Source organism: Lepidochelys kempii, chromosome 7 (genome assembly GCF_965140265.1).
Source record: "Lepidochelys kempii isolate rLepKem1 chromosome 7, rLepKem1.hap2, whole genome shotgun sequence".
Taxonomy (NCBI): domain Eukaryota; kingdom Metazoa; phylum Chordata; order Testudines; family Cheloniidae; genus Lepidochelys; species Lepidochelys kempii.
The window spans coordinates 76202094-76213365 of record NC_133262.1 but is presented as its reverse complement, the minus strand read 5'-3'; the positions used below and the strand labels follow the sequence as shown (position 1 = coordinate 76213365).

Genomic DNA, 11272 nt, shown 5'->3' with positions numbered 1-11272 from the left:
AAATGTCTAATAATAATCCTTATTAATTCATATGATTCTTGGATTATTACATTAACGGTAACAGTGTTTTCCTCAACATTCATCATGTATTGTTACAAACAGCAAGTTTTCAGCTTTTATATAACTGCTTTTTTATTATGTTCTGTCTTTTCTGTCGGTTAGTTTCCATGATGTTTCAACAGTTCTTGGCAGAAAGTGGGTAATTTCCATCACAAGCTATTTATCTTTCTTGATGTTTTGCTTAAACATCTGGGATTGTTATGTACGTCTCCACAGAGTGAATAGTCCCATTCTTACAGACTTGAGTAGAGTGGGAGAACTGTTGACATAGGAATGATTTTTAACTAACATAATATTCAGCTACATTGTCACAAGCAACAGTGTTCAGTTCAAAATTTGCTGTTGAGGGTAACTCTTCTCTACTTTGACTCTATTTAGTATTGAAGATTCTGGGATATTTCTTTTTGTTTTTTAATGGCTATGGCCCACAATGACTCAAATCCTAGGTACAGACATGTTCACTCTGTATTTCCTTAAGTGGAATTTCAGTAATTCCAAGGAGTTTTCAGAACATTTTCTCTAAGACTAATTTGAAAGGACAATGTGAAAAGATGTGAAAAATTTTATTAAATGATTGTATTTATACTTTTTATAGTAGCAGCCCCTTCCCAAAGCACTTCACAAAATCAGAACAAATGAAGTAAGGCCAGCTAAAAATTTGCCTTTAAGTTGCATACACAGGCCCACAAGGACTGCAAGCTGCTTAATTAATAGGATATTACATTTGCTCTGGGGTCATCTTTTTAGAAAGCTCTATTTGCCTGAAAGCTATGATTAATTTCTTCCCCATTATTGTACGTTTGCTGCTGATGGTAAACATTTATAATAAAATGAACTATCATGAAATAAGAACAGCAAGTGAAGCTTACTTTCTAACTTTAGAGTCTGCCTTTCAATACTTTTTCTCTCTTCAAAGGGGGAGGAAAAATCTCTTCTAATTAAGAACAGTTGAGTCCTCTTATGATTGGCATATCACAGTGGAAACAAATGGTGACAAATGATTGTCCTGCTTTTTTATTTAGATTTTTAATATATGCTTTCACTGACATTCTCTGGGATCATTTACAATATTAAAAACAAGAACAAGAAGTCAACTGAAAAGCAGAACTCCCCACATGAAAAAAAATCCCAACCCCCTAGATCACACCACATATTCAGAAAAAGCTTCAGCAAATAAATAGATCCCGCAACACATCCCAAACACAAAGAGTGAGAAATAAAAAAAGCAGTTCTTCCTAAGTCTAACTGAGGAAGCATATGCCCGAGATGAGGATTCTCCACTGATCCTTTGCTGTTTTACCCCATATATATCAAATCTGGGAATTAGTAGCTGGAGTTTCCCAGCTGCTCTCCCAAGATGACAGAACAGAGGCATTCAGGACCCAACCCAGGAGCTAACAGCAATACACAGTCTTAGTATATTTTATGAAGAGATGACAGGAAGGACTAATGACTAGAACAGTGGCCTGGGACTGGCTGAGACATGGATTTCCTGTGTGATCTCAGGCAAGTCAATTTATACTGTGCTTCAGGTCCTAATCTATAAAATGGGGATAATAGTATTTCCCTACCTCAGAGGGTTGTTGTGAGGATAAAATCCATTAGTGCCTGGGAGATGTTCAGATACTAGTGATGAAGGACCTCAGTAGATAGTGACTGCTTAGTTGAGGTTTTAAAAGTTTCTATTATTCATCTGATTCTTACAACCAAGCTCTCAAACTTTTTCTACACCAGACCGCTCATGTGTATGCCCTGGTTAGAGAGGATTTTTATTTTAATTTAAAGTTGGAAGGTAACTGGATAAATTGATTTACGGAATCATGTGCTATAACTGATCCCCTCTTCATTGTATAAGAGATTGAAACACTCAAAAGAGGATGGATATAAGCCACAGGCTGCCACTTGATATCAAGTAATGGCAGCAACTCCCTCTCCAAAACTGCCAGGCATTATGAGCCTACTGCAGGGAAAACCAGACGCAAGTCAAACTAGCAATGGGAAAGGAGGTTGGCTGCCCTTAGCCTAAACCCATAAATCTGGCCTACAGGATCCAATTGAATGTAACCACCCTCCCACTGTGAGAATGAAAGAGGATACAGACAAGGGGTGCCTCAGCCTGGGCTAGACTTAGGACTTGCCCTGCTCGGCAAGCCAGCAGTCAGTGCCAGAAACCTCCCAGGTCCCATGCTCATGGTTACCCCGGAAAACAGCTGCTTTAAAAATTCCTTACCCGCACTGGACACTATCTGCAAGAGTTTTACTTAGCTTCACTTCTCTGATTATTTGGATAATCTTACCTTCTCTAGCAGCTTTTGAAGCTTAGTTACAGCAATTTAATAGTGTTCTTATATTTGATCCACACTAGCAAATCTGTCTTTCTGTGTATCCTTGTTATAGCTGTAAACTTCCTCTCATTGCCTTTGGAGCCAAGTGACAGGCTGGTTGTGTTGCTACTATAAAATTATTTCTTCTCTTTTGTATTGGTACCGGAGCATGATTTCATTATTAACAAAGTGCTACAATAAAGAACAAAAATAGTTTCAGCCCTAAGCAAATTCAAATAGCTACATTATAAACCCCTCATAAAAGAGAATATCCAATGGAAATGGCATGGATTAACCTTGCAGTGGTGAAAACTGCAGTGGGAATTTGTCCAGGGCTTTGCAAAATTAATTTGTTGTACAAAATTTTCCTGCCATAACACTCTGTAGTCCGCCATCTTGATGGCAAAGAACATTTTCTGCTTGTAAAAAATCCCGACTACACATGCGCCAATTATCAGAGGTACTATACATAAAATAAAAGTGAGGCACAAAACCTTACAATTATATTTTCCAATTGTGGAAAAGCATAAATAAATGAAATGTATAGCGTTTGAGGTCCTTGTGCACATAGAACTTGGTACATTAAGCATCTATACAGCTGTTCAGAACTTAGTGACTACAAGCTTGGCAAGACAATGTATCAGATGAAAAGTACACTATGGGACAAATCCTGTTCCTACTGAAGTCTGTGGTAAAACTCACAAAAACTTCAGAGGGGAAAAGATTTCATCCAAAATGCATGTGTGAAAGATCTGTCTCAAGTACATGTAAAGAAATTAAAGTTTTGCCTATACAGGGACACTCAAGAAAATTAATCCAAATGATCTAAAAGGTGTGATTTTAAAGTGAATAAGTTTAACTGCAGTAAATCCATGTGGGACACACTTATTCAGAAGTGAAGTGGCCTTAATTTGATTTAACCTTAATTGGCTAACTTGAATTAAATTCACTTTAATTTTGAATTCACTTTAAAATGCACACATTTCGTTAATTTGGATTAATTTTCCAGTGTCCCCATGAAGACAAGCCATTAGATAATTCACTTCCCCTTATATAAACACATTTATTGTGCATCAATGCAGGATTACTGTGACCACTTACACCTAATTATTAAATCCATGAATGATGGGTGAAAATTTTGTACCTTAAAAATACAATAGCACTATGCCAATAGGTGCATACCTAAGAAAACATAAGAATGGCCAAACTTGGTCAGATCGATGGTCCATCTAAACCCAGTGTCCTGTTTCAGAACAGTGGCCAATGCCAGGTGCTTCAGAGGAAATGAACATCAAGTGATCTACATATTGCCCATCCTGGCAATCAGAAGCTGGGGACACTTCAGAGCATGGTTTTGCATACCTGCCCATCCTGGCTAATTGCCATTGATGGACCCATCCTCCATTAAATTTATCTAGTTCTTTTTCAACCTTATTGTAGTCATGGCCTTCACAACATCCCCTGGCAAGGAGTTCCACAGGTTGACTGTGCATTGTGTGAAGAAATACTTCCTTTTGTTTGTTTTAAACCTGCTGCCTATTAATTTCATTGGGTGACCCCTAGTTCTTGTGTTATGTGAAGGAATAAATAACACTTCCTTAATCACTTTCTCCACACCAGTCATGATTTTATAGACCTCTATAATATCCTCCTTTAGTCATCTCTTTTCCATGATTAAAAGTCCCAGTCTTATTAATTTCTACTCATATGGAAGCTAATCATTTTTGTTGCCCTTCTTTGTATCTTTTCCAATTCCAATATATCTTTTCTGAGATTGGGGCGACCAGATCCGCATGCAGTGTTCAAGGTGTGGGCGTACCATAGCTTTATATAAAGACATTATGATATTTTCTGTCTTATTATCTATCCCAGGAGTGGGCAAACTATGGCCTGTGGGTTGGATCCAACCCGTCAGGGCTTTGGATCCGGACCATGGGATTGCCGGCCCCGCGCCGCTGCTGGAAGAGGCCAGCACCACATCTCCGTGCACTGCCCTCACCTCCAGGCACTGCCCCCGCAGCTCTCATTGGCCGGGAACGGGGAACAGTGACCAATGGGACCTTCAGGGGAGGTACCTGCGGAGCCCTCTGCCCCCCCCCCACCAGGGGCCACAGGGATGTGGGGCCGGCTGTGCCGTGGGGCCAGGGCAGGCAAGGAGCCTGTCTTAGACCTGCTGCCACCCTGGAACCACTCCAGATAAGCAGCCCTGGGCTGGAACCCACACTCCAAACTCCTCCTGCCCCCGCAACCCAACTGCCTGCCCTGAGCCCCCTGCTGCACTCCACATCCCCTCCTGCACCCCAACCCCCTGCCCTGAGCCCCCTTGTACACCCTGCACCCCTTCTGTGCCCCAACCTTCTGCCCTAAGCCCCTTCCTGCACACCCCACACTCCCTCGCACACCCCAACCCCCTGCCCTATATTCATGGGCCTGCATGCAATTTCCCCACCCAGCTGTGGCCCTCGGGCCAAAAAGTTTGCTCACCCCTGATCTATCCCTTTCTTAATGATTCACAACATTCTGTTAGCTTTTTTGATTGCCACTGCAAACTGAGAGGATATTTTCATAAAACTATCCACAGTGACTACAAGATCTCTTTCTTGAGTGGTAACAACTAATTTAGATGCCATCATTGTATATGTATAGTTAGGATTATGTTTTCCAATGTGCATTACTTTGCATTTATCAATATTAAATTTCATCCACCATTGTGTTGCCCAGTCACCCAGTTTTCTAAGATCCTTTTGTAACTCTTCACAATTTGCTTTGGACTTAGCTATCTTGAGTGGTTTTTTATATTAGCTGCAAATTTTGCCACCTCATGGACAAGGCATGACTTGCATAATTTCTGCAATGGTAAGTTTTGTTTTTTTTAAAATACATTGTAGTGACAGGTATTTCTAATGCAATAGTTTGTTCAACAGAAGGCTGGTTCTCTCTAAAGAGACAGTTTTAAAAAAAACATTAAAAAAAACAAATGAGATTTATCTGTGTTGAGGAGATCCCAATAGCAGCAGCATGGTTAAGATTGAACTGAGTTTTGAAGTTAAATGGCTTTAACCACCACTTTCGTTTTTGATAAAGACAAAAATGTTCATCACTGAATTTATACCATTTACTCTTGGGGTATGGATTTGACTATCTGAACAGTATGGAATTAATTCATTTCACATTTTTGGAGTTCAAAGCATTCCAAGAGAAAACCCCTTTTGAAAATTTTCCAAGGGCTGTCCGAATTTTCCGAGGGCTGTCCGAATTTTGTCCAAATTCCCCCAGCTCCACCATGGAGAAAGTCAGAGAGCTGAAGGAACATATTTATAGATGTTCACAGCATCTTATCCATGAGCTAGTTTTGAAATAGATCCAATAAGGAATTCATACAGATTTTTCATGATAAGTGTTTTGTATTTACATTATAGAAACTGATGATAAAAATATTCATCACAGAAGGAAGGTTTTACATATTTAATATATTATGGCCCATGTCCTGGATTATTTCTTGAGCAGAGAGCACTGGAAGCACCTCCACAAGGGAATCCCAAGTTCTATTATGTAGGCACCTTTACAAAAGTTTTACTCATTGAGAACATTAAGCATATATATGCACATATACACACAATTTATGTATCTCTACACATAAATATATGTGACCTCTTACACCTATTTTAGAAAATACCACTGAGGGGTATTAATATAATATCTGAAAGGTGTTGACTTTACTGAACTAAAACCATATCCAGGGGTCTAGGATTCAAAGAAATTAGATGAGGAATAGAAGGTTAAATTAACTCCTATGTGTAAGGTGTGCAGAAGATTCTGTACGATTAGCAACCCACAGTAGGGTTGCATCATGTCTGGGCACTGGGGGCCTGTGCATTCTGCAGAGGGTGTCGTTGGGATTTATACATAGGTTATTAAAACATATCTAAAATAATATTACATATTATAATAATGCTATTAGTATGTGCCTCATGGCTAATTTATCTTAATATAATTAAACAATTCAAAAGACAAGAGCAACCCTAGTCAGGACTGCGGTGCAGTCAGTAATCTGTTCCACGCTTGTCTAATCTGAGCCAGGGCTTAGATGCACCCTGGTGTACTAACACGCTGCAGAATATGGGGACAACAGTTTTGGTGTTTCGTTAACACGCAACCACATCTGGACCTGGGTCAAAATAAAAACTATTTAACTTACCAAACAGAATACCAAGGGGTTACATACATTTATTTTTTTCCATATAACAACTGATTAGTTTTGAAAAAATTCCCATTTTTAATATTTTTAATTCCACCTTTCATTTTAAAAAATCACTAAAAGGACAACCCACAAAAATACAATCTGTATCTGCTCTATATTTACAGATAACTGGTCACTATTAAGGCACAGCTTTAAAACTAACATTTTAATCTAGCAAGTCAAATATTTTGTGCATAATACAACACTGACAACACTGTATATTGCATTGTCATATTCCCTTCATGGAATTAAAAGAAGTGAGAAAAATGTTTTCCAGTGTGTGTGTTTTGTGTGCAGCCCTACTGAAAATAATGTTCTTACTGGGAAATTTTTCTTCACTTTGGTAATAGATGATATAAGCACTGCTCAGCAAAAGACCACATCAACTTAATATTGTAAGAATTTCAGCTTTCAGATGTAATACTGTCAAACTGCATGTTACGTATTTATGAAAAAAATGAAAGAATGCGACGTGGAGTTTTTGCGGAAGTAAAGTGTTTGAATTTAAAAAATTACACAAACTAAGCAGGCAAATGTCTAAGTGGATTTGCTAAAGGTTTAATCTACTTTTAAAATATTATGTAAAACTAAGCACACAAGTTCATATAAGACTTGATTTTCAAACCTAGGTCTTGCAAGCCCACGAGTGCTCAACTTTAAACAAGTAAGTAATCTCATGTCAATGGGACGACTCACAAGTATAAAAATAAGCAGAAGAATAATTATTCCCAGGATCAGCGCTTTATGCTTCCATAGTTGTTTGATAAAGTTGAATGTGCCTGAATTATACACACAAGTATCCAATATGTTCATAGACTTTGGGCACAACTTTGTTGCTTACAGCTCTGCGTTTGCAAACTGCATTGTCCTGCAATATTAAACACTGGAAGAGTTAGCTGCTATTTTATTTGCAGTGAAAGTTATTCCACTATACACCATTAAGTGGATATGGCTGAACCCCATACTGAGCAGTTAATTTTTGCTAATTGCAACAGGTCGTTTTATTACTGCTTCATCATCTAAGTCCTCAAAGCAATTACCTCTTAAAAATTCCCTTTGTGTGCAAATTTCTCATAAAACTGATTTTTTTCCTCACCTCAGAAGATGTATACACAGAAAGTGTCAAAACTATTTCTCACCCCATTTTTGCATAAAAACCAACTACTGTAAATGGTTATTCTGATGCCTTCTGTTAAGAGCACTTGACACTGGTTTATGTCCATCTTAAAAGGCTTGTACACTGAACATAAATAAGACATTACAGTACAAGTAAGTCACAATATTTCCTAAGGGAATGCTTTTCAACAAATTAATGTTTGGAAACTTCATATTTCATTGCAGAAAAAGAGGCACTTTATGATTTCCTTCATTATATGAGATCCCTTCATCAATCCATAACAAGACATCTGAAAAGACACAGAAATAGTATTGCCAGACTTTCACAGTATGAGAACGCAATAGTTAGCTCTAGCCATTTATAACATGGACTCTTTGTTGAATATAACTTCTTTCAGAAATAGTTCATCTTGGAGTTTTAAATACTTCCATAGCTGACCATCACAAATCTAAATTAAACAAAAGAGATGCTATTACAGCTATTTCATGAATGTTGCTTAATTGCTGCATGCATAGTCATGTAAGTAATATGCTTCACATAATAAATGGCAACAGTGCTGTCTTGTCAAATTAGATTAGTTGTCCATTTAATCAAACTGGTGGCCCAGAGCTCTAGTTTGATGAATGCCTTTCATTTTCTACCATAAATCTTTAGTCGATCTCAGTTTAAACTGATGCATATTGTAGGTGTATAGAATCTAAAAAGAAAAGTTTTATATAAATAAATGTCCTTTAGTGGCAGTATACTAAAAATAGCCCTTTGCTTTGAAAGAACCATTAAAATCAGTTTCAGCATTACAGGCAGCAGTTAAATATGACGACTGCAAAGGGTTAATATTGCAAGGTCCATTTTGGTCTTTCATTGCATCTGTTACAGTGAACTCGTTTCATTGTAAGCAGATCTAGGCTGCTTCATAAGGAGATAATAGGACTGGTCCACTTGCAAGTGGTTTGATTTTAGAACATTTCCTCAGATATCTATAGAAAAAAAATCTACATAAAGACTGATTCCTAGTACCATTATAGTGAGGAGACTTGAGGAGGAGGAGACTATTGCAGGATCACCTGACAAAATTTGATAAGTGCCAACACAATATTTTATATGGAAATGAAAGAGAAAATAAATTCCCACAGGATAAGAAAACAGAACATGTAAAGTGCAGAAAGACCTCAATAATTATTTTAAGCGGTACCAGAAAATTCCATCTTGATAAAACCAAAAGTTATGCTCTCTGGCATCCCAGCTCTTCATTTTTCCTTCATTCAACAAAGTAAAAATTCAGTGCATACATTATAGTTATAGGTAATAAAATACTAAACAAAGAACCCTATATTATTATTATTATTGCAAATGCTGTCCAATCTACAAGAGTAAAACATAATCCACATTTGGTGTTCTGAAAAATGATAGACAAGTGTCTTCTCTCTCTCTCTCTCTTTCTTTTTTTTTTGGCACAAGTACTTGTGCAGAAAAAATGCTTTGGTCCTTGATACCGAAACTCCCAAAGTGCAGAGGGTGGTGTGCAGTGAAAGCTGTCCACAGGATTGGCAAGTCCATCTTTACAATTCACTTTGTGAGCCACAATTTAGTGCTACCAGCGACCACTGACACTAGCAATGTCCGAGTGATACTGACGTGGCAGTCTTCCACTAGCTCCACCTTCCAGGAATGAGGCACGTACATTTGATGGATCAAATAGTTTTCTTCGGTTTTTATTCAGTTCTAGATGGAAAACAGCAGATTCGGATTTTAATATTTGGAGATGATTCAGGAGCAAAGCTACTCTGAATAATGCAATTTCATTATTACATTAGAAGAGGGGAACCATAGCTCCAACTGAAAACTGCAAAGGGAGTTTAGAGAAGCAGACATTACCCCAGTTAGTATTTGGTCAGGACACTAAGAATGCCGTGAAATTCTATCAATAATTATTGTTCAGGCTAAACACAGGGTACTAATTGTCATAATTTTCTGCAATTCTGAATTCAACGATGGTGCCATGCTAGTGCTTTGATGCAGAGGAGGGCCATATTTATTTCCGAGCAAGTTAAGTTTGAAATTAATCCTCTTATTTGAGGGGTTTCTAGGATTAAGCATAATGCCTGAAAAGATAATGTTTTGCCAAAATCTTTTGTATACCAATTCTAAACAAAAAGGCAAAACCATCCTAAAAATGATGAAATGATCCCAGCTGGAGTGCTTGAAAAAATCCTGTTCAAAGCCTGCAAATTCTTCACAAAAAGGAATGCCTTACGAGCACATCACACACTGAGCAGCATTGTGCACAACGTTATATAATCTGATGTGACAGACCATGATGTATACTAACTATAAATAACTGAAATTGGACATAATTATTTCCCCAGAGCACATTGGTCATTTTTTAACACATTACTAATGTTTTTATAATAATGACCTGCCACCTCCAATAAAACATAGGCGTAGGGGCTGTTATTCAGATCTATGTGTAAACCTCTCAGTAGAGCAGAGATGGGCAAACTACGGCCCGCGGGACCCTCTTGCCTGGCCCCTGAGGTCCTGGCCCCTCCCCTACTGTCTCCCCTCCCCCACAGCCTCACCACTCCGTGCCACCAGCACAATGCTCGGGGCGGTGAGCTCCTGGTGCAGCACAGCTGCAGAGCCTGGCCTGACCCGGTGCTCTGTGCTGCACGGTGCGTGGCTACCTCCAGCCACTGGTGCTCCAGGCAGCACGGTAAGGGGGCAGGGAGCGGTGGGGGTTGGATAGAGGGTGGGGAGTTCGGGGGGGACGTGGACAGGGGTCAGGGCAGTCAAAGGTGGGAAACGGGGGGGGTTGAATGGGGGTAGGGGTCCCGGGGGGGGGTCAGGAAGGAAGGGGGTTTGGATGGGGCAGCGGGGGGGCAGTCAGCGACAGGGGTTTCCAGGGCAGTCAAGGGACAGGGAGAAGGGGGGGCTGAATGGGGGCAGGGGTCCTGGGGGGGGCAGTCAGGAAGGAGAGGAGGGGTTGGATGGGGTGGGAGGGCAGTCAGGAGCAGGAGTCTGGGGAGGGGCCATCAGGGAACGGGGGGTTTGGATGGGGCAGGAGTCTGGTGTGTGTGTGTGGGGGGCATGTCAGGAGGCAAGAAGCATGGGACGGGGAGATCCGGCACAGGGGCCAAGACATGCCTGGCTGTTTGGTGAGGCACAGCCTCCCCTAACCGGCCCTCCATACAATTTCCAAAACCCGATGCGGCCCTCAGGCCAAAAAGTTTGCCCGCCCCTGCAGTAGAGTCATCACTCATAGAAAGCACTTTTCCCAGTGCTTATTATTAAGATTATGTTAGTTAATGAAAATAGTGAACAATTTTCTCCATTACAGGTATAATCTTCGCTGCCAGTGATTCAGACAGACTTCTGATGAGTTCTACTGTTCATCTAAATACATTACTCATTTACCCTCTTTAAGCCATAATTTGAAATGCATTCATGAATGACATCAGCAAATTACGAAAAAAAAATCTGTCATGCTCCAGAAAATATCAGAATAAAACTTACAATCTTGGACTTAAAAAG

The 11272-nt window shown here is 39.6% G+C and overlaps 1 protein-coding gene across 2 annotated transcripts in view; it reads right to left on the bottom strand.

The window, feature by feature from the left end:
• Positions 1 to 5367: 5367 nt before the first annotated feature.
• Positions 5368 to 11272, bottom strand: part of BICC1 (BicC family RNA binding protein 1) — a 223690-nt gene continuing 217785 nt past the window's right edge. For both annotated transcript variants that reach the window (XM_073353366.1, XM_073353367.1), the window contains one exon: positions 5368 to 9463. In XM_073353366.1, coding sequence (XP_073209467.1) covers positions 9333 to 9463 — 131 coding nt within the window. In that variant the 3' untranslated portion in view covers positions 5368 to 9332. The remainder of the gene's footprint in view (positions 9464 to 11272) is intronic.